The sequence below is a fragment of the Syzygium oleosum genome, unplaced genomic scaffold (genome assembly GCF_021117445.2).
Source record: "Syzygium oleosum isolate NSW1041296 unplaced genomic scaffold, Sole_v2.1 Sole_v2.08, whole genome shotgun sequence".
Taxonomy (NCBI): domain Eukaryota; kingdom Viridiplantae; phylum Streptophyta; class Magnoliopsida; order Myrtales; family Myrtaceae; genus Syzygium; species Syzygium oleosum.
In genome coordinates, this window is record NW_026607492.1 from 5,310,348 (window position 1) to 5,333,889 (window position 23,542).

Here is a 23,542-nt window from a genome sequence, read left to right on the forward strand (position 1 = left end):
TCCGCTATAATGGGATCGATTTCCCTCACTCTATACCGACGGGGAGATTCAGTAATGGGTATAACAACGCTGACCAGATAGGTAATAATGTTATTCAATCGCAATCCATTGCGGCTTACACTACACCCAGTCTGGATTTGCCGGTTGCTCAAACAGAAAAAACCATATGATTACTAATCCGTTTTTCTATCAAATTCTTATTACTAGTGAGGCAATTGGGTTACAAGCAAAGTCCCCCACCTTTTCTAGCTCTTCTCCAAAACCTATCGACCTTTCAAAGTAATCTACTTCAAGGTGCTAACTTTGCCTCGGCCGGAGCTGGAATTCTTGATCAAACTGGAATACGAAGATATGTAAGTATCGCTCACCTTATTCTACCTCAAGATTCTGCAGGACTTTTCTGTGTTCTTGATTGTTAACCTTCGAACTAATGAGATATGGGGAAAAAACTATGATCTTCCTATGTACAGCAATATGCGATAACAATGACACAGCAAGTGCAACAATTTGCGACCGTTCAAGGCAATATCACACAGCTGCTGGGTCAAGATAAAAGCGTCGAGTTCATCGCCGAATCACTCTTCTTCATCAGTGTCGGAAACAATGACATCTTGGACCACCACCGTTCCAAGCGGACCACCGTGTCCCAGACACAGTTGATGGAAGCCATTCGGTCTAACTTCACCGTGCAATTGACGGTAGACATGGAATCAATGTGTATCGGTCCTTTCCAATTAGCTTTTCTTCCGTCAAGCTTATGCAGGCACGAGGGTGCAAACAATACAAGCTCTCGTTAAAAATAGATTTGCTATATGATGTTGAAATGATATCGGTGAAATACTACGCAGGAGCAAACAAATCATTTACGAGATCCATATGCTAACCATGCCTTTTTTCATTTTTCTCAACAATTGAATGCCAGAATTTATACAACTTGGGAGCTCGGAAATTTGGCATCATCAGCGTCCCTCCGCTCGGGTGCTGCCCTGCCGCGCGGGTCGAAAACAAGACGGAGAGATCGGGTTGCTTGACAGAGCTGAACGATTATGCTCGGGCCTTCTATTCGACGGTATCGGCCCTATTGCCAAGTCTGAGCTCACAGCTCCACGGGATGATATACTCACTCGGAGATGCATATAACATGACCTTTACCACGATGAAGGACCCCAAGGCTTTTGGTGAGCTACATTTCTAATCAGTCTATAATAGCCGAAAATTTCGATCATGTTGTTATACTCGTTGCAAAAGATCTAATGTAAGACGATCGACCTGTACTAACTATGTTTATTAAAATCCTCAATTGTTTAACTGATTAACTGTTTATATGGGGATCGAACTTGCTACCAAGTCATTTAGATATGTCAGTTCACGATGTGGTTCATGTGTAATCTGACTTTTCTGTGATACGCACGGACTTGGGCTTATAACAATGAACGGTTTCTCTAATTATTCCTCTTTAATAATCCAATCATATCATTTCAGGCTTCAAGAACATTGAAGAAGCCTGCTGTGGAAAAGGGTATCTGAACGGAGAGAAGCCTTGCTTCATCTATTACAGCCCAAACCTGTGCCTGAACCGCACAGAATACTTGTTCTGGGACCTGTACCACCCGACCGAATTCGCGTCTAAGCTAGCCGCCCTCACTCTGTTCAGTGGAAACTCGAGTTTCGTTGTGCCGATCAACTTCAGTCAGCTGGCTCGGGCCAGTCCATGAGATCGACAGATGCCGCACTCTTCTCATATTTTCTCTTCATTTCCACAAATTCAGTTGCCAATAATGAACACCCCTTTCAGGGCATTTCCAGGATCAAAGTTGCCGAATCGCGGCACCTGAAATAAACTTGTATATCTCAGCATCAGCATGTTTTTACTGCCTCCTCTTCTTCTTCAACAGCATCGTTGTCATTATTATCAATGTCAGTTTCCAGATGACCTTGCTTTTCGACGTCTAATGTTGTCAATTCCCATGAGAATTTACGAGAATGGGAAACTTATGGATTAGTGACGTGGAGTTTAACAAAAGCAAAAAGGAAACTTCTACCGAGTACTGACAACTAAGAACACACAGAACTGACTCAAGAGCTTTGTTAATCCCACGTTGGCTTGGACTTATTAGGTAAGTGAAGCAATACAGCTAAATTACGTTATAAAAGATGTGCGAGAGAGAGAAAAACGGTGCATGGACTGATAAAGAAACTATGATACATGACCTAATTATCTCAACTTAATGTTCATCTTAATCCACCGTTGAATTGCTAACCGTACAATACAATGTCTTGATTTATGTAAAATTAAATTAAACAAGCTATAAAACTATCGCATCAAACATAAATGACAAAAAAAAGTTGAGAGAGAAATATTTGATCACACCCACAGATGTGAATATACATCCAATGTCCCAAGACTATATAAATATCTTCATGTGATTGTATGACTTACATCAATAATCTCTATGAAAGTATATTAAATTTTGTAGTCAGTTGTCATCGCTCTCGGTAGAAACCAAAATGGAGAAACCACAAACTCAAAAGCATATTCATAGAAAAATACGAGACCATGAAAAGGAAAGATCATCTGATCAAGAAGGTCGCTGATGAGGAGGTATCAGATCTGGTTGTATCCATCTGCCAATGCATTTTACAGGTTGGTTGATTTTACAAAGAAGGGGCATATGCCAGAACCTTCGAAAGATTATTCTTTGTTCCAAAGTGTGCTCTATTGGGTTGAAAACTAGGGCTCTCCGCCGAAATATCTGCTTCTTCACTTCCTAACCCGTCTTATATAATAATGCAGGGTATTAAGTTTCATGAACAAAAGAGTTAACCTCCTAAAGATATGGCCGAAATGTCTTCCTCGCCGTTGCCTTCACTGTCCTTCCACATTAGCAGGAACTTTTTTCTTTTTTGGGCTGCCGGCATGATGCTCGTCTCGGCTGTGCCAGACCCTCCCGTCTTTATATTTGGAGATTCAACGGTTGATATGTTGGTACTAACAATTACATAGCTTCCACCGCGAGAGCCAACTTCCCTTATAACGGGATCGATTTCCCATATTCCCAACCTACGGGAAGATTTAGTAATGGTTATAATGGTGCTGACGAAATAGGTATATGATAACTTCCTAATTCCCCATTTGCAAACTAGAAATCCTTTCTCATTTGAAGTATACCATGCAATGGTCCTCAATTGATAAATGTGAATTCCTATTACTAGCGAAGCAGTTGGGTAACAAGCAAAGTCCACCACCTTTTCTGGCTCTTCTCCAAGACCCATCAACCTTCCAAACCAATCTACTTCAGGGTGTTAACTTTGCCTCGGCCGGTGCTGGAATTCTTGATGCCACTGGTGTTCAAACCTTTGTAATGTCATGTTAAATTCTTTTACTCCAATTTTTTAAGCTCTTCCATGCCATTTAATTTTTTCATTAAGTAAGGCACATGATCTGGCCTAGTCGATCGAAACTTGAAGTTTTATAGCTGAAGCTTGACTACATGAAGCAGTCTGCGTACTCGCAGCTGCGCGTATCGTGTGCTCCACTATTCAGAATATCAGTTTCGATCAATTAAAGCCGAGCTCGAGTAGCTAAATCACATATTCATGTTACTCAATCATCATATTCAAGTGAGCCGAGCCCGAGTCGAGCATTAACAAGAAGCTTTAATTAACGCTACCTCGTACTCAGATAAATCCTAGTTCAAGTAGTCTGAATCAATAATGGATCTTCTAATGTACAGGGCGACGTGATAACGATGGCGCAACAAGTGCAACAGTTTGCAACGGTTCAAGGCAATATCACGCAGCTCCTGGATCAGAATAAAAGCGCCGAGTTCATCGCCAAGACGCTTTTCGTCATCAGCGTCGGAAGCAACGACATCTTTGATCACTACCCTTACAAGGATACCACCGTGTCCCAGCCAGAGCTAATGGCCGCCATTCAATCTAACCACACAGCCCAACTGACGGTAGAGATCGACTCCATACCGTTACTGTTGGGTACAATTTCTACTGGTCTGTGAATTGCCTAGACCGACCTCCTGTGAATACCGAAACCTAAATTTCGTAACATTCGGATATAGAATAACTCCAAGTTGCCTGGAAAAAAAATTCTCTAAAAAATTTAGTGAGTTATTAAGGAGGAGCTAGTCACTAGATTTGTTCAACTCCATATGTTAACGACTTTGCATATTAACGGAATGGGAATCCCAGGCTTTGTACAACTTGGGAGCTCGGAAATTCGGGATCGTGAGCATCCCTCCGATCGGGTGCTGCCCCTATGCGCAGCTCCAGAACTTGACTGCGAGCGGGTCGGGCTGTTTGACGGAGCTGAATGATTATGCTCGGGACTTCTATTCGACGATCTCAGCTTTATTACAAAATCTGAGTTCCCAGCTCCAAGGGATGATATACTCGCTTGGAGATGCATATACCATGACCTCTACCGTTCTGAAGGAACCTTTGGCCTTTGGTGAGCATATAACTAATATCCATTTTTATCCAATTCTTCTTATTCTTTCTTTCGTCTATTTTTTAATTAACCGATTTGTTCTGAGTTCGTCTTTGATCTTATGTTGCAATTAGGCATCGAGAACATAGAAGACGCATGCTGCGGAAGTGGCCCATTGAATGCGGAGAAGCCATGCAACATCGCGGACAGCCCCAACCTGTGCCCGAATCACGATAAATACTTGTTCTGGGACTCGAACCACTCGACTCAGTACGCGGCCCACCTAGCCGCCATCACTCTGTTCACCGGGGACCTGAGTTTCGTAGCGCCGATGAATTTCAGCCTGTTGGTCCAGGCCAGCGCATGAGGTCGACATATGCGATGCACTCATATCCTCTCTTCGTTCCAAAACAACAAAACAACTTACGTTTTCTTTGGATCGTTATTTCGGCTGCCAATAATAAACACCCTCCTTAGCCTGTTTCCGGGAACGACCCTCGCTGGATTCCCGGATCGGACGAGCTATAACTGCTGTTGCAAAAGCATTTGTCCTTGTGGACACACCAATAAATTCCCCCTCGAATTCATCATAGTTTGTTCCCCTCTTCAATGTTGATTTCTAGACGATGTTGGATATTCTCTGGCGACTAATCTCGCCGATTCCCATGAAAATGACAATGAGAAACCTCTGATTAAAGAGTTTGTGCGAGTCCCACGTCGATAGGACGAGAACAAACGAAGCGATATGTACTAATAAAATGCTAAAAGTCAATTTAGTAATTCAATTGAACAAACTATCAAACTACCGCATCAAGCAAAAACTTACGGTAATATTCTCTGTGACTTCTTGAAGGCTAATTCACTATACTATGTCAAGTGAATAGAGCTTTCAAGTTCATATACAACAATTTTATCATTCGACGACAGAAAGAAAGAAACTGATCGCCCTTGAATTCCTCCTAGGAAGCTAAACTAATGTCCACGTGGGAAAATTGTCCAAAAAATCCTAAGCATATTGTATGGCGGCCTATTCAGTTCTAAACCTTTCAATTGTGCCAATTTAGTTTTAAACCTTTTGACCACTTACTAATTTAGTCCTAAATATTTCAATTGTACCAATTTAATCCTAAACTTTTTGATGATTTGCCAATTTAATCCTAAATCTTTTAATGATTTATCAATTTAATCCTTCCGATCAATTTTGGCCGATTATCGCTGATGTGACAGTCAAGTAGCGCTGGCAGTCCTACGTGGCACGGCTGGCGCTGACGTAAACAATTTTTACAACTTTTTCTTTCTTTCAATTCCTTTTTTTTCTTTTTTCTTTTTTTCTAATCTTTTCCTTTTTCTTTTTTCTTTTTTCTTTTTCCCTTTTCCTCTCCGCCGGCCAATGCCAGGCCTTGTTGATAGCTGATGGAGGTCACCAACCTCAGGCGAGGGCTGCACTCGTGGGCCTAGTGAGGGCCACTCTCCCTAGCTTGGCGTGGGCCAACTTTGCCAGCCTTGGACAAGGGCGAGTGCTGCCCTCGCCAAATCTGGCAAGGGCGATGCCAGCCTAGGTGGGGGCCGGCCTCACTAGCCCAAACGAGGGTCGCCCCCTCGCCTAAGGCTAGCAACCTCCATGAGCATCAATGAGGTTGTAGGGAGTCCGTTAGTAGGGGTGAGCATAAGGAATCGCCTAGACCAGCCGGTTTTGGGTGATTCTGAGGGACACCGGTCCGGTTCTTTGTTTCATGTGTGGAATTGTCCACCTAGACCAGACCGATTTTTTTTAATATTTTACAGATATGTAAAAACTTAAAAGCCCTAATGTGTCGAACACAAACCCATGGTCTGACCAATCATCACATTTCTACTCTCTCACATGCACGACTCACGTTTTGTCGCTCCCTCTTTCACAACACAAGCCCTAATCTCAATCACTCTCACTCTCACACTTTGTCGCTCGCCTCCCTCTCGCTCAACTCTCGCCTTCCTCTCTGAGCGACTCTCACCTAAAGAGTCTCTTTGTTTCACCTTGTTTCGCGGTTAATGCATCCGAGAAGCTCAAAGCTTTCATTCGAAGCCTTTTTGCGGCACCGACCATCGTAGATAAAAGTTTCTGAGGTCAAGATCTCCTATCTAATCTGATCCTCACTCGTGGCCAAAGACTACACGTCAAAAGTACGAACCTTCTTACTGTCTCGGTGAATTAAAACATGATGTTTAAGACTGATGTAATGAGAGTCGAGCAATGATTATGGATCTATTCATGGTTTATATACATTGTTGGTGTCACTGAGATTTGTTTGGATTGGAATTGGAGCATAAATGATGACTATGTGTTCTATGTTGGAATTGTTTACTATGTGTTCGTAAAAGTGCCTCAGTAAAATTGTGAGTATATTGGTCCACCTGGGAGTCGGACCGGACTGGTCGGTTCGGTTCTAGGATGGGGTGATCCGGTTCCCGATTTTGAAAATTGGGAATTGGCCCCTCCAGTCCGGTTCTCGGTTTCCGAGTGGAAACCAGATTGCTCGGGAACTGATCACCCCTATACGTTAGCGCTGGCCGTGCCATGTAAGATGGCAAGCGCTGATTAGATCGCCACGTCAACGATTTCCGGCCAAAATTGGCCAGATGACTAAATTGGCAAATCGTTAAAATGTTTATGACTAAATTGGAAATCATCAAAAGGTTTAGGACTAAATTGGCAAATTATCAAAAGGTTTAGAACTAAATTAACAAAATGAAGAGGTTTAGGACTGAATTAACAGCTATATAATAGGTTTAAGACTTTCTAGGCAATTTTCCCGTGTTTGCGTCCATCAAGTTCTACACAACACTGATTTTGAGTCCCAGAACTAACCAACGTCACATTGATTGTTCCCATGGCAAGAGCAGATCTAGGGTTTGTAAGCAACCCTAAGACACATAGGAATTCTTATATAGGAATTTATAAAAGTGGATTAACTTCCTATGGCAAGAAACCCAAGTTGGTTTGCTACCAAAATCTCTGCGAGGAAAATGCATGGTCTTTTCCTTTGGGAATTTTCACGAAAACATACAAATATAAATCCTAGGAAGGTACTAAGATTCTGTCCTTATAATTCCATCCACGAAGTTAAACAACATTTTTAGCGCTTGGAATTTGCAATAAGTGTGCCTCATCATAATTAAAACGCGACTAATCTCCGGGGACTATAATCTTTTAATCTATGTCGTTTTCATTTGGTTGTTCACAAGGTATAGTATATTTTGTGGCGGCCAGTTGTCATCTCTCTCGGTAAAAACCAAAATGGAGATACCACAGACAGAGAAACGCATCATAGAAAGTTACGAGACCATGAGAAGGAAAAAGTTATCTGATCCTGAAGGTCAATGATATGACGAGCGATTAGGTCTTGGTACATCTATCTTCCAATCCAATTTTTACATGTCGGTTCACTGGACAAAGAAAGGGCATATGCTAGATCGTTGGAGATGTCATTTTTTGTTCTCTAGTGTGTTATGTTCTGTTTGAAACTAGGGCTCTCCGCCGAATTAATAGTAGTATAAATTTTTATTTTGTTGTGTTTTGGGCAGTTTCAACCAGGTTGGATTTGGAACTTTACTTGCTTGTTCACTTCCTAACCTACTACTATAATACTGGAGGGTATCATGAAACAAAACCCATCATCACTCGATCTCTCAAGAGTCGAGAAACTCGAGAGTTTGCATCCTAGAAACATGGCTGAAGCGTCTTCCCCATTGTTGTCTTCACTGTCTTCTCACCATAATAGGAACTTGCTTATTTTTTGTGCTGTCAGTATGATGCTCGTCTCGGCTTTGGCGGACGACTTGCCTCCCGTCTTTATGTTTGGGGATTCGACGTTCGACGTGGGGACTAACAATTACATACCTTCCGGGGCAACAGCCAACTTCTCCTATTACGGGATCGATTTCCCCTTCTCCCAGGCGACGGGGAGATTCAGTAATGGATATAACAGTGCCGATGAAATAGGTAAATTATGTTTTCCGAATTTTGTCGTAATCCATTTCATTGGTTGTTCCATTAATTCAACTAGGAATCCTTTTTCATTTGGATTTAACCATCCAATGGTCCACAAGTGATAATTATGAATTCATACTGCTAGTGAAGCAGTTGGGTTACAGGCAAAGTCCACCACCTTTTCTGGCTCTTCTCCAGGACAATTCAACCTTCCAAAGCAATCTACTTCAAGGTGTTAACTTTGCCTCAGGGGGCGCTGGAATTCTTAATACAACTGGATTTCAAACCTGGGTGAGTTTTCAAACCTATGTGAAGTCATGTCATATTCTTTTACTTCATTTGTCTGTGCTCTGCATGCCCCTTTAATCTCTTCCCCATGTAAGGAGCATTATCGAGTGGAGTCGAGTCGGGTTGCATAATTCTCTCCTGGGGCGCTCGACTTGTCTGAAAAGTTCGATCATTTCCCCCAAAAACCTCGATCAAACTTAAAGTTTTATAGCTGGAGTTTGACTAAATAAAGCGGTCCACGTACTCGAAGTTGAGCGTATCATGTGCTCCGCTATTCAAAATATTAGTTTCGATCAATTAAAGCCCGGCTCAAGTAGCTACTGGAGAGCTCAGCGAGCCAAGCCCGAGTCGAGCATCAACAGGGAGCTTTAATTAACGCTACTTTATACTCAGATAAATACCATGTCAAGTATTCAGAGAATTAAACTCTGGAACTTGCTAATGTGCAGGGTGAGGTGATATCGATGGAACAACAAGTGCAACAATTTGCGACGGTTCAGGGCAATATCACGTGGCTGCTGGGTCAAAATAACAGTGCCAAGTTCTTTGCGAGCTCGCTTTTCTTCATCAGCGTCGGCAGCAACGACATCATCGATCACTACTTTTACGACGAGGCCACCGTGTCCCAGATAGAGCTGATGGCCGAGATTCAGTCTAACTACACAGCCCATCTGACGGTAGATATCGACTCGATACTGTAACTATCGGGGACAATGTCTCCTTGTGTGAGAAAAGCCTAGACCGACCTCCAGCATATCTTGAAACTCAAATTATATTCGCATATGGCATAACTCCGAGTTGCCTGGCAAACAAATGTTGAGCATAATTTAGGGAGTTATTAAGCAATAGCTAGTCGTTCAATTTGGTTCAACTACAGGTGTTAACGTGGTTCTAATTTTTCTGGACGACTTTGCATATTGACTTGAATGGGAATGCAGGCTTTGTACAACTTGGGAGCTCGGAAGTTCGGGATCGTGAGCGTCCCTCCAATCGGGTGCTGCCCATTCGCGCTGCTCCTGAACTGGACGGAGAGTGGGCCGGGATGCTTGACGGAGCTGAATGATTATGCCCAGGCCTTCTATTCGACGATATCGGCTTTATTACAAAATCTGAGCTCACAGCTCCAAGGCATGATATACTCGCTTGGAGATGCATATACCATGACCTCCATCCTTATGGACGTTCCTGGTGTCGTTGGTGAAATGACTATCCATTTTTTACCATTTCTTCTTATTCTTTCTCTCTCGTTTTTTTTATTGTTTTTTATTAACCAATTTCCTCTGATTTCGCCTTTCATCTTATGTGCAATCAGGCATCGTGAACATAGAAGCAGCATGCTGCGGAGGCGGGCGACTGAATGCAGATGTGCCATGCAACATCACGGACAGCCCCAACCTGTGCTTGAACCGCAATGAATACTTGTTCTGGGACAAGTTCCACCCAACCCAGAACGCGGCCCGGAAAGCCGCCATCGCTCTGTTCACCGGGACACCAACGTTCGTATCGCCGATGAACTTCAGCCAGTTGGCCCAGGCCAGCGCATGAGGTCGACACATGCGATGCTCTCATCTCCTCTCTTCTTCCTTCCGAAACAATTTACTTTATGTTTTCCGTGTGGATCGTCATTTCGGCTGACGACAATAAACACCCTATTTAGCCTGTTTCCGGGAACGAACCTCGCCGAATCCCGGGATCGGATGTGCTGTAGGGTCCTATTGCGGAAGCATTGTTCTTGTGGACGCACAAATAAATTCACTTTCCCTCTTCAATGTTGATTTTCTAGACGATCTTGATATTTTAGCAGCCAGTCTCCCCGATTCCCATGAAAGCGACAATGAGAAACCTCTGATTAAGTGTTTGTGGGAGTCCCACGTTGATAGGAGGAGAGGAAGTGAAGCACAAAGTGGACTAATCAATGGTCAACTTATGTAAATATTAATTCTTGAAAGTCAATAATTCGTGAAGGAATAGAGAGGGGTGATTACTGTATAAATTCCTGTGAATATATATATATATATGATTATGTATACTACTGATCAGAGAACATAGCATTATAATTTTATGAGTGATTCAAAAATCTCTTTACTCAACAAGATTACGTTATAAAAAATGTGAGAGATAAAAAATAAAAATAAAAATAAAAAAATACCACGCATGGACTGCAAAAGAAAATATGATACATTAATTAGATTATCTTAACTTAATTTTCAGCTAAGTCCCCGACTGTTGAATCGCTAATAATACAATATAATTTCTTGATTTACAGATAATTAAACATACTATATCAGACTACATGACCAAAAAAAAATTGAGAGAGAATAAGTTGATCACACGCACTAATGCGAATATACATTGAATATCCCAATATTATATAAATATCTACATGTGATTATATAACTTACATTAATCATCTCTATGCCTTCATAAATGCTAAGTTATTATCCTATATCATGTAAATAGGATCGAGTTCATATTAAACAATTTTAGCGAAATTGACATTATCAATAATACAATATAAATGCATAGCTGCTTCTGAAACATGTTGCAAAATAGGTGAAATATAATATTAGGTCTATTGAGATTAAATAGAACTGGCGACTATATCAATAAACAATGAGCAAACGAATGACGAAAAGATCTGATAAATTGACAAATCCAATTAGAAAAAAACATTGAAAGTTGAAGACATCTATATCTGAAATCTTACTGCAAATTGCAACTTCAAGATAGATTTGATCCCTGTGCAAATAAATAAATAAGCTTAAAAAATTATATGAAAAGGAATGGACAAGAGGAAAGAAAGAGGAACAACCTTGCAAGTTACTGGTAATGAATCTAGCGATGCCATCTTGGCAGAAGTTTTAAAAACAACAGGATGTGGTTAGGGTTTTTAAGGTTTTTAAGGATGTGGTGGCGCAAGAGATCTAAGAGCCTGTTTGTCTTCCCAATCCCCCAGAGTACTCATTCTTGCTCAAACCGTATTTTAAAATAATAAACTCATTACATTTATGTCAATTCAATCCTAAATATTCTTTCTTTTTATTATTAAGGGTCGGTAACTAGGTGAGGGCTTGCTCCCTCGCACATGGAAGGCGAGGGCTTGCGACCCTTGCACACTACTGAGCAAGGGTTGCGAGGGCTCGTTGCCCTTGAAAGCCACTGGCGAAGGCAGCAAGCCCTCGCTTGCCACTGGGTGAGTGCTGCAACCCTCACCTTGCGGCTCTTGCCCAGTGGCGTGGGAGTTGCCGGGCCTCAGCCAGTCCCTCGCCGGCCCATAACAATAAAAGAAAGGACAAAAAAGAAGGAAAAGATTCAAGAAAATTCAAAAAAATTCAAAAAAATTTCACGTCAACTTCGGCCAGGCCACATAGGATGGCCACATCCACATCATCAATTTCCGGCCAAAATTGGCCGAATGGACTTTATTGACAAATTATCAAAAAGTTTAGGATTAAATTAGCCAAATTAAAAGATTTAGGATTTTTTTTGTAATTTTCTCTGTTAAGTTGTTATTTATGTCCAAAACTTTCTGTTGACATAAAAAAAAAATTGACTAACTTTGGTTATTATCGACAAATGGTAAGTTCGGTCGATGAGATGATAGCTTGATTAAAATGGAAGTCATCAATGAACAAAACAGCTGACAACTTGAAGGGAATCAATAACTTGACAGTAAAATCATCGATAGCAAACATTAAAGAAGATATCGACAAGGGCCTTCATTGAAAAACGAGGGTCATCAACATCCAGCTACGGCAACTTTTTTCTAAATGTTGAAGTTCGAAGGCAAAGACGACAGATCGATGCAAGCACATGATTGCCAGTTGGTTATTCCTTTGATCTCGAAAATTGTAACTTCTTTAGGATAACCATTTTCAGACGATAATGAATCATGCCTAGAATCCTGGAAAGGACAATTACTTATCAATAACTATAAATAGAATTAGAAAGTTATTTGTAGATTTAAATTTCGCAACTAATTGTAAATAACTAATAATGATAGGATACAAATACCCACGTTGTAATCTTTGCACAAGTTCGCTTAATCAATCACAGGAAAGCTGTTCTTGTAAATTTCCTTATCCCTCTGCAAATTTACATTTTCGATACCTTTTAATTTCCCGTACCATTTACATTCTTGCAATCTTTAATATCAATACTTGCAAGTTCAACTCTTTTACTTTTCAGCCGTTTACTTTTCCATTCAAAATCAACAAAGAACCATTTTCCTTAAAAATACATCAATTTCATCCAAATTATTAGATTTTCAGGACAATTTTTCAAAAGCTACTAAACATATTGCACTTTTGTCAATTCAGTCATAAACCTTTTATTTTTGCCAATTAAATCCTAAACAATTTTACGTTTTTCCCATTGAGTCCAGTCGGCCAATTTTGATCGGAAAATTGATGACGTTGACTCCAGCCGTCCTATGTGGCACGACTGATGCTAACATGGACATTTTAATAATATTTTAATATTTTTTCTTATTTTTTGTTAATTTTTTTTATTTTCTTTTGTTTGTTTGTTTTTTTTACCATCACTGGCCGCAGGCAAGGGCATCAGACCCTTATCCGAGCAAGGGTGTCGCAGCCCTCGCTGGCCACAAGCGAGGGCGCGATGAGGGCATTGACGTTGGCCAGAGGTGTAAAAAAAAAAACAAAATAAAATAAAAAAGGAAAAAAAAAGAAAAATTAATCAAATATGAAAATATTATTAAAAATATCGACATTACAGTTGTCCATGTAACGTTGGACGGTCGGCGTCCACGCCATTAATTTCCAATTAAAATTGGCCGGATGGACTCAATTGGCAAAACGTGAAGGTTTATGACTCAAAGGTCTAGAACTGAATTGACAAAAATACAATAAATTTAGAACTTTTTGAACAATTCTCTCTTAGATTTTCAGTCCTAAGATTCTAACCTTAATGTACACGAAAGTTCAAAGAGCATACAAAATTTTGTGGCCAGTTATCATGCCTCTCGGTAAAAACCAAAGAAAGGGCGTACCATACGAAAGATCTTTCTTTGTTCCCAAGTGTGCTATATTCGGTGAAAAACTAGGGCTCTCCGCCGGAACAATAAGCTGCACATATATATAGATAAATATGTCTTTATCTGCTAGTTCACTTCCTTAACCCTCTTCTATTATTGTGCAGGGTATCACGAAACAAGCACATATCATCATCACTTAAACCTCTCAAGAGTCGAGAAACTCGAAAGAGTTTTCCTAGAAACATGGCCGAAATGTCTTCCTCTTTGTTGTCTTCACCGTCTTCTCACGGAAACAGGAAGTTGCTTCTTTTTTGGGCTATCGGCATGATGCTCGTCTCGGCTTTGGCGGGCGACCCTCCTCCCGTCTTTATATTTGGAGATTCGACGGTTGACGTGGGGACCAACAATTACATACCTTCCAAGGCAAGAGCCAACTTCCGTTATAACGGGATTGATTTCTGTTAAAATATGTCTCGAGTTTAAGCCTATTGAACGAACCCGACCCGAATTGATTTTATTTGTATAAGCTTGATGCAGGAAAGTTGAAAATATAAAATTGCAGATTACGGACATTATCTACGGTGCACGAGTTGTGATTTAAGGTAGTTTCCAGATTTAAGTTGGAGTCTGCGGCTAGAAACTGGAAAGTCCAATATGGACTTTGAGTTAGACATTGACTCGGTCAATGTGTTTTGACAAAGAAAGAAAGCAACGAAAAGATTAAAAAGAAGAAAAAGAAGAAAGTTGGGTTGGTTGATCGAATCCCAGTTGGATTCTATATCCTTCTCCAACACAGTTGGTTATCTTTGATGACGATCCAAAGATTCATTAATCCCTGGCGGTGACTTATATATATACTCGAGGGTGCATGCCGTAGAGGACGCGAAGAGAAGTCTTGAAGTGCCGCGGTTGACAAGAAGATATTCTAAGCGAGTGCTTGGCATTGGGTTCATGATTTTGTTTGTGAAATTACACAAAGAGTTCAAGTGTTTATAGCGATTAAATCTTGTGATAAGATTTGTGTAAAATTCTTTCGCGAGATTGAGAGATTATTTCGTGAGGAATTGGGAGCTAAACACTGCGTGCGTTATTGGGTGTAATCGGGGCTTGGAAAACACCGAGAGTATTTGAGTGACTCGAGTGTGGTTGTAATCACCATTGTATCGCTTGATCTATAGTGGAATTCCGTGCTACTCTCCCCGTGGACGTAGGTCGCTACGACCGAACCACGTAAATCTGGTGTCCGATTTATTTTCTTATTCTGTCAAATTTATTGTTCGATCGCTTGGCTTCCGCAACAATTGGTATCAGAGCTAGACTTGGTTGAGTTGAAGCGAATCGATGGCGACAAAAGAAGGAAAAGTGAGAATCGACAGATTTGATGGGAAAGATTTTGGTTTCTGGAAGATGCAAATTGAGGATAATCTATATCAGATGAAACTACACTTGCCCTTGTCTAGGGAGAAGCCAGAGACGATGAAGCAAGCTGATTGGGAATTGCTGGATAGACGAGCTTTGGGTGTTATTCGGCTGACGTTGGCACGTAACGTCGCGTTTAACATCGTGAATGAGAAGACCACTGCGGGTTTGATGAAAGCCCTATCGGACATGTACGAGAAGCCCTCTGTGATCAACAAAGTCTATTTGATGCGACGTATGTTTAATTTGAAGATGAGCGAAGGTGCGTCAGTTGCTGATCATATTAATGAATTCAACGTGATCGTTAGTCAATTGAGTTCAGTTGATATTAACTTTGAAGATGAGGTACGTGCTTTGATTCTATTATCCTCATTGCCTGATAGTTGGAATACTACTGTTACTGCTGTTAGTAATTCCTCTGGATCGACAAGTTTGACGTTTGAGGGTGTTCGAGATTTAATTCTGAGTGAGAACATCCGTAGAAGAGAATCTGGCGAACATGTATCTGCTGCTTTAGTAGGTGAAAATAGAGGAAGAACTGGTACACGTGTTAGCAGAAATAGTATGAACTCAAATAGACGAAGTCAGTCTAGGACTGGTGGTGTTGTCTGTTGGAGTTACGGCAAGAAGGGGCATATTAGAAGGGATTGCCTTAAGCTGAAAAACGACAAAGGTAAGGGAATTAGAGTTGATCCTGCGGATGATGTTGCAGCTATAGCTGATGGTAATTCGGATAATGCCGATTATGTCTTGTCTGTCACTGATAATTCGTCGTTTGGTGGATGGATTATGGATTCTGATTGTTCTTTTCACGCTACACCAAACAGGAACTGGTTTACTACTTATCAATGCACGAATAGTAGTAAAGTGCAGTTGGGGAACAACGCTGAATGCGATGTTGTAGGTGTTGGTGATGTTAGAATCAGAATGCATGATGGTATTGTGTGGACATTGACTGGAGTGAGGCATGTTCCAGAGTTGAAGAAAAATCTGATTTCCTTGAGTGCCCTAGATTCAGCTGGGTACCGGTATTCTTCATAATGTGGAGTTCTGAAAGTTCTTCAAGGTGCCATGGTGATAATGAAAGGAATCAAGCATAGTGGCCTGTATGAGCTTCAAGGTGAGACAGTGACGGAATTCGCTACGGAGACGTCGGATGCATCTGTTCGAGAGTTTGAATTGTGGCATATGCGTTTGGGGCACATTAGTGAGAGAAGCCTGAAGGTTCTAAGTGAAAGGAATTTGCTATGCGGTTATGTGGCTAACGAACTGAATGTATCCAGGTGCTGTGATTTAGATCAACGGCGGAAAGTGCAGTTTAGTACGGTTGTCAGAGAAACCACGGATATTGCAGAATTAATTCACTTGGATGTTCGCAGGTTGTCGCGATTTCCTTCGAGGAAGAGTGCCAGATTTATGCTAACAGTTGTTGATGACTACTCGAGGAAGACTTGGGTGTTTGTGCTAAGGCACAAGTTTGATGCTGTTGTCAGGATCAGGCAGTTAAAAGCTTTGATCGAAAAGGAGACTGGTAAAACGATCAAGCAGGTGCGGACTGACAGTAGTATGGAGTTTTGCTCGAAGCTGTTAAACGAATTCTGCATGAAGGAAGGCATAGTGAAACACCGCACTAGTGCCAATAAACCACAACAGGTTGCGGAGTTGATGAGCAAAATATTACTAGAGACGGCCCATAAAATGCTCTCTAGTGCTGGTATGGCTAGGAGATTCCTGGCGGATGCGCTTAGTACGGCGAGCTACCTGAAGAATAGATCCCCATCGACTGCGATTGAATGTCGGACTCCTGAAGAAGTGTGGTCAGGTAACGTTGCTGATTATTCTATTATTAGAATATTTGGTTGTCCATGTTATGTACGAGTTAGTGATGGTAAGCTTGATGGAAGGACACGAAAGTGCATGTTCCTAGGTTATGCACAAGGTGAGCGGGGCTATAAGTTGTGGTGCTCGGAATTAAATTCACCTGTTGTCAGCAGAGAAGTTACATTGACGAGTCTCCGGTACTTCTAGCTAGGAGTATTAATAGCAGTGTTTATACGGATCTGGACGGTGTTCAGCTTGAGGTGGAGTTGCAACCAGAAACTCCTGAGGTAGCGGGTACTAGCGAAATAATCGACACGGATGGTGCTTATAGCGAGGTGGAGCCTATTGAGCCAACGGTTGCTATAACTGCTGATATTGACAAGGTGCGTATTCGGTCTCCTTATAGATATGGATGCAACGATGATTTTGCTTTATCTGCGATTGAGGAGGTTGTGTCGGAAAATCTTTGTGGAGCGGTTAAAGGTGCATGTGGAGTTGGTATTCTAATGAGGTCCACGGCTATGACGAAATTCAAGCGAGGCTTGGACTTGAAAGACGTCTGTGGCAGTTGAGCCCATTTGGGCTATGGGAGAGTAGTAGCGAAATTCAGATTCTATCAAAGCGATTTTAACTTGACTCAAACGTCGAGCCAAGGTGGAAATTGTTAAAATATGTCTCGAGTTTAAGCCTATTGAACGAACCCGACCCGAATTGATTTTATTTGTATAAGCTTGATGCAGGAAAGTTGAAAATATAAAATTGCAGATTTCGGACATTATCTACAGTGCACGAGTTGTGATTTAAGGTAGTTTCCAGATTTAAGTTGGAGTCTGCAGCTAGAAACTGGAAAGTCCAATATGGACTTTGAGTTAGACATTGACTCGGTCAATGTGTCAGACAAAGAAAGAAAGCAACGAAAAGATTAAAAAGAAGAAAAAGAAGAAAGTTGGGTTGGTTGACCGAATCCCAGTTGGATTCTATTTCCTTCTCCAACACAGTTGGTTATCTTTGATGACGATCCAAAGATTCATTAATCCCTGGCGGTGATTTATATATATACTCGAGGGTGCATGCCGTAGAGGACGCGAAGAGAAGTCTTGAAGTGCCGCGGTTGACAAGAAGATATTCTAAGCGAGTGCTTGGCATTGAGTTCGCGATTTTGTTCGTGAAATTACACAAAGAGTTCAAGTGTTTGTAGCGATTAAATCTTGTGATAAGATTTGTGTAAAATTCCTTCGCGAGATTGAGAGATTATTTCGTGAGGAATTGGGAGCTAAACACTGCGTGCGTTATTGGGTGTAATTGGGGTTTGGAAAACACCGAGAGTGTTTGAGTGACTCGAGTGTGGTTGTAATCTCCGTTGTATCGCTTGATCTATAGTGGAATTCCGTGCTGCTCTCCCCGTGGACGTAGGTCACTACGACCGAACCACGTAAATCTGGTGTCCGATTTATTTTCTTATTCTGTCAAATTTATTGTTCGATCGCTTGGCTTCCGCAACAATTTCCCCTACGGAAAATATACGGGAAGATTCAGTAATGGATATAACAGTGCCGACTTAATAGGTAAACAGTATTTCCCTAATTCCATGGTAATCCATTTCGTTGGTTCTTCCATTAATTCAAGTAGGAATCCTTTTTCATTTGAATTTAACCCTTTAATGGTCCACAATTGATAATTTTGAATTCATATTGCTAGTGAAGCAGTTGGGTTACAAGGAAAGTCCACCTCCTTTTCTGGCTCTTCTCCAAGACCCATCAACCTTCCAAACCAATCTACTTCAAGGTGTTAACTTCGCCTCAGGCGGCGCTGGAATTCTTGATGCAACTGGAAATCAAACCTGGGTGCGTTTTCAAACCTATTCGAAGTCATGTTAAATTCTATAACTCCATTTCTTGAGCTCTTCCACGCCCTTTTAATTTCTTCCCCGTGGAAGGAGCATAATCGAGCCCAGTCAAAGTCGCATAGTTCACTACTGGAGAGCTCGACTTGTCTGAAAAGTTCAGTCGTTTCCCCCTAAAACTCGTTCGAACTTGAAGTTTTATAGCTGGAGCTTCACTAAATATAGCGGTCCGCATACTTGAAGCTGCGTCGTTTGTGTGCTGCCCTATTCAAAATATTAGTTTCAATCAATTAAAGCCGAGCCCGAGTCGAGCATCAACGGGGAGCTTTAATTGACGCTATCTCATGCTCAGATAAATCCTAGTTCAAGCAGTCAGAATTAAACTATGTATCTTCCTAATGTACAGGGTGACGTGATAACGATGACGCAACAAGTGCAACAATTTGCGACGGTCCAGGGCAACATCACACAGCTACTCGGTAACAAAAGTGCTGATTTCTTTGCCCACTCGCTCTTCTTCATCAGCATCGGAAGCAACGACATCTTCGATCATCACCGGTACAACGAGACCACCATGTCCCGGCTAGAGCTGATGGCCACCCTTCAGTCTAAGTTCACAGACCAACTGACGGTAGATACCGACTCGATACTGTTACTATAGGAGACAATTTCTCCTAGCCCAAGAAAAGCCTAGACCGACGACCCCTAGCGGATCTTGAAACTTAAATTTCGTGACATTCACATCCAGAATAACTCCGAGTTTCCTGGAAAAAAAATGTTCAGAATTATTTATTGAGTCATAATAAAGCAGGAGCTAGTCATTTTAATTTGTTCAGCTGCAAATGTTAACGACTTGGCATATTTGTGGACTGGGAATGCCAGGCTTTGTACAACTTGGGAGCTCGGAAATTCGGCATCGTGAGCGTCCCTCCGATCGGGTGCTGCCCATACGCACGGCTCCAGAACACAACGAAGAGCGAGTTGGGCTGTTTGACAGAGCTGAACGATTATGCTCAGGCCTTCTATTCGATGATCTCGGATTTATTAAAAGATCTGAGCTCACAGCTCCAAGGCATGAAATACTCGCTTGGAGATGGATATAAAATGACCTATGACCTTATAAGCGATCCTGGTGTCTTTGGTGAGCCTATAATGACTATCCATTTTCAACCAATTGCTCTCATTCTTTCTTTTTTTTCCCTTTATTTTTTTGCTTTGTTTAGATTTGCCAATTTCTTATGATTTCATCTTTAATCTTTTGTGCAATTAGGCATTAAGAACGCTGAAGCAGCATGCTGCGGAAATGGGACATTGAATGCAGAGCAGCCATGCGACATCAAGTATAGCCCCAACCCGTGCCCCAACCGCCTTGAATACTTGTTCTGGGACTTTTTCCATCCGACCCAGCGAGTGTCCCAACTAGCTGCCGTCACTCTGTTCACCGGAAAGCAGGATTTCGTATCGCCGATGAACTTCAGCCAGTTGGCCCAGGCCAGCGCATGAGATCGACATATGTGATGCTCTCATCTTCTCCTTTCGTCCCGAGACAATTAACTTTTCCGTGCACTGTTATTTCGCCTGCTAATAATGAACACCCTCTTCAGCCCGTTTCCAGGAGAACCTGGCCGAATCCCGGGGATAGGATAAGCTGTACACAGCGATTGCAAAATAAATTCATTTTGCCTCTTCAATGTTGATTTCTAGACGATCTTGATATGTTAAAGACTAATCTCGCCGATTCCTATGAAAGCGAGAATGAGAAACTTCCCATTAGGGATGTCAATGGAGTCTAAATAAGAAAAGAACAGAGCTGGCTGATACTAAAAGCCACTCAACCATCTTTTTCTTTGCCGCTGTATACTCATTCTTCTTATTCAGTCGAGTTGATCAAATATCTGGATTCACCTGTCTATTTATACTTCTGCAAGCTATTCTTCTCGAGATGGTTGAGGTGAAATTGAGTCAAACTACTGGCAAAAAGTTTGAGTTTGGCTCAATTACAAAAAATTGACCCGCCGGACAATTCGAATTACTCCAGTATCTTGTTGAGTTGAGCTTGAGCTTGCAAGTACTCGGCGCGATAGGCTAGCGAGCTAATTAGGCTTGATCGAACTTCTATTTTTGTAGCCTTTCGGATATTCAATAGTTATTCCTTAAAATTACATAGCATGTCCGCATATCTATGAATGCAAGGAAAATATCTGGGCTTATTAAGCTTGAGATCTTCTTCATTTGAACTGAGTAGAAATTACAATCTTCTTGAATCATATTCAGTTCAAGTTACTGTAGAAACCTCGAAAACTTTTGTACTGTTTGGCAGACTATGTTAATGTCATGAACAGCTTTTAGTTTATTCTGGGACTGTGATTGTGTACTGTAGGACTCCCGAAGAATTCAGTGCTGGTCATGCATCCGGAGCTATTAACATCCCTTAAATGTGCAGAATTGGATCAGGTTTTCAATTTTATTTGCTTAAAAGAAACCAAGTTCGTTTCATTTTGTGTTTGAGACGCTTTTGGTGACCTGCTATTATCAGTTGATCACGCAGACTACTAGATCTTTTAAGCAGTTTCTGCAGAATTACTAATGATGGATCTTTCTATTCCTTAGTTTGAGGTTGAATTAATATGACTGAATTTGCCTTTCTTTCTCATGTTTTGGTAACAAATCTCTGACTCTGCTTGTCATGATTTCTGCTTAATTACGTAGGGATGACAAAGAACGCCAGCTTTATCGAGAAAGCCTCGACTCATTTCAAAAAGGATGGCGAAATTATCATTGTATGTCACCGGACTTGGTTGTACTTGTAGTCATTCCTGATGACTCTCAGGATCGCGTTTGCTATGTTATTGTATTTTCTGGACTCTGTTTGGGTGATTGAACGCGTAACGTTTTACAGGGTTGCCAGAGTGGGAAACGATCAATGATGGCTGCGAAAGATCTACTTGCTGTGGTAAGCAAACGTGTCTTTCGAAATGTTCAAATACGCTTAGAGTGATGGATGGTTCAAACGAATTCTGCTATAGCCGTGACAAGGGTCACATGAGAAACAAATGAATGTTCGGCGATTTAAGGAAGAACTGGTGTTCAATGTGGGCAATTCTTAGCATTAGCCATATCAATCAATAGAATACTTCCTCAAAAAGGCTCAAGGGAGAGAAACAGGGGTAAGAACCCCCGAGGGGTGGGACTCCCCAATGTCACCTCCCGTATTCCTTCTCTCTTGGGAAGAAAAAGATTGAGGGGGAACTTAGGGGGCCTCAGGTGGTGAAGGTAGATACCACGTTAGCTTCAGCTGACTACCGCCTAGTAATAAGGTGTAGTAGTCTCCCGCGTTGATTGATTATAATCGCAGGAAAATATGTTGATTCCAATTAGCCGCTGAGCAATAAGCTAATTAAGGGTGACAATTGAGTAGAGCGATTGACACCCTCTAACTCTCGAAATCGTGCTTTCGAATTTGGTGAGTGTTGTGGTACGCGCATGCTACGAAATACGCCAAACTCATTTGCGTTTTTCGCAGGTTTTAACACCATTGTGGACGTAGCCAGTGGCTACGCTGCTTGGACAAAAAATGGACTCCCCACATACCTGTGAATGCGATCGCATCTTCTTAGAGATGAGGCGTGATGGCAATTGGACTTTGCCATAGAAGAAGCAGAATAGGCCCTGCATACGTAACAACCCAATCCGACGAGGGCAAGGAGCGGTCATCAGGGCTAAAGGGCCTAGATAAAAAGCGGCTCCTAGCAGGCTTCTAGGATAGCGAAGGAGGCAGTAATAAACCAAACTGTATACCATATAGGGGATTAGCGATTCTGAAATATATATGTCAAAACTGGAATTAACGCGCCTTTTGACGTAATGGCAATGTAACTCCACAGTTAAGCGTGCTTATGTGAGAGCACTTCTAGAATGGATGACCTTATGGGAAGGTGCCTACTTGTACACCAAAGAATAAAACCGTGAGGCTCGTATAGGACGGACCAAAGCGGACAATACATCAGTGAGTTAATCTAGGGATATATCCGACAAAAAAAAAATCTAAGGATATCACAATATGGTATCGGAGCAGGACCCCTTCTAGTAGGTGTATGGTTTGGGGACGAACCACACGGAAGCTAGTGGGCCTGTAACGACCCGGTCCGACGAGGGCAGGGTTGGTCTCTAGGGCCAAAAGGCTTAGACAAGAAATGGCTCCTGACAGGCTTCTAGGATAGTGAAGGGGGTAGAAATGAACCGAATTATACACCGAACTATACACCGAATAAGAGGAGAGCGATTATGGAATATATATGAAAATTGGAATTAACTCACAGAGGTACCTTTTGACGTAATAGCAATGCTTAGCTTTTAAGTGCGCTCAGGTGGGAGCAATCCTAAGATAGGTGACCTCATGGAAGGTGCCTACCTATACGCCAAAGGACAAAATCGTGAGGCTCGGTATGAGACGGGCCAAAGCAGATAATACCTCAATAAGTTAATCTAGGAATGTCACAACATCAGCTTAGATCCCACTGGTGGAGAGTATCCTCCGATGCATTTCACATGTCGGTTGATTTTGCAAAGAAAGGGCATATGCTACATCCTCGGAAACATCAGTGTGTTATATCCCGTTGAAAACTAGGGATCTCAGTCGAAAATAACAATTTTATCTTCTTCTTTTTTATTTTCTTTGTCTTTCTCTGCTTGTTCGCTTCCTAACCCCTCTACTGTAGGACTGCAGGGTATCAAGTTTATGAACAAAACACATCATCACTT

The 23,542-nt window shown here is 41.6% G+C and overlaps 4 protein-coding genes across 4 annotated transcripts; all 4 read left to right on the plus strand.

Annotated features, from left to right (window-relative positions):
• Positions 1-216: 216 nt before the first annotated feature.
• On the plus strand, positions 217-1,928 carry LOC115685904 (GDSL esterase/lipase At4g16230-like). Its single transcript, XM_030611048.2, has 4 exons — positions 217-353; positions 471-698; positions 923-1,178; positions 1,483-1,928. Exons 2-4 carry the CDS (start codon positions 486-488, stop codon positions 1,713-1,715), a joined length of 702 nt encoding a protein of 233 aa, XP_030466908.2. The 5' UTR covers positions 217-353; positions 471-485; the 3' UTR covers positions 1,716-1,928.
• Positions 1,929-2,557: 629 nt separating this feature from the next.
• LOC115685911 (GDSL esterase/lipase At4g16230-like) lies at positions 2,558-4,811 on the plus strand. Its single transcript, XM_030611062.1, has 4 exons — positions 2,558-2,644; positions 3,735-3,962; positions 4,207-4,465; positions 4,579-4,811. Exons 1-4 carry the CDS (start codon positions 2,558-2,560, stop codon positions 4,809-4,811), a joined length of 807 nt encoding a protein of 268 aa, XP_030466922.1.
• Positions 4,812-8,152: 3,341 nt separating this feature from the next.
• Positions 8,153-10,346, plus strand: LOC115685915 (GDSL esterase/lipase At4g16230-like). Its single transcript, XM_030611075.2, has 5 exons — positions 8,153-8,426; positions 8,560-8,705; positions 9,152-9,379; positions 9,641-9,899; positions 10,015-10,346. Exons 1-5 carry the CDS (start codon positions 8,153-8,155, stop codon positions 10,245-10,247), a joined length of 1,140 nt encoding a protein of 379 aa, XP_030466935.1. The 3' UTR covers positions 10,248-10,346.
• A 3,595-nt stretch (positions 10,347-13,941) lies between these two features.
• LOC115685924 (GDSL esterase/lipase At4g16230-like) lies at positions 13,942-20,284 on the plus strand. The gene is made up of 5 exons (XM_056313914.1): positions 13,942-14,158; positions 18,637-18,782; positions 19,188-19,412; positions 19,664-19,922; positions 20,052-20,284. Exons 1-5 carry the CDS (start codon positions 13,942-13,944, stop codon positions 20,282-20,284), a joined length of 1,080 nt encoding a protein of 359 aa, XP_056169889.1.
• Positions 20,285-23,542: the final 3,258 nt, after the last annotated feature.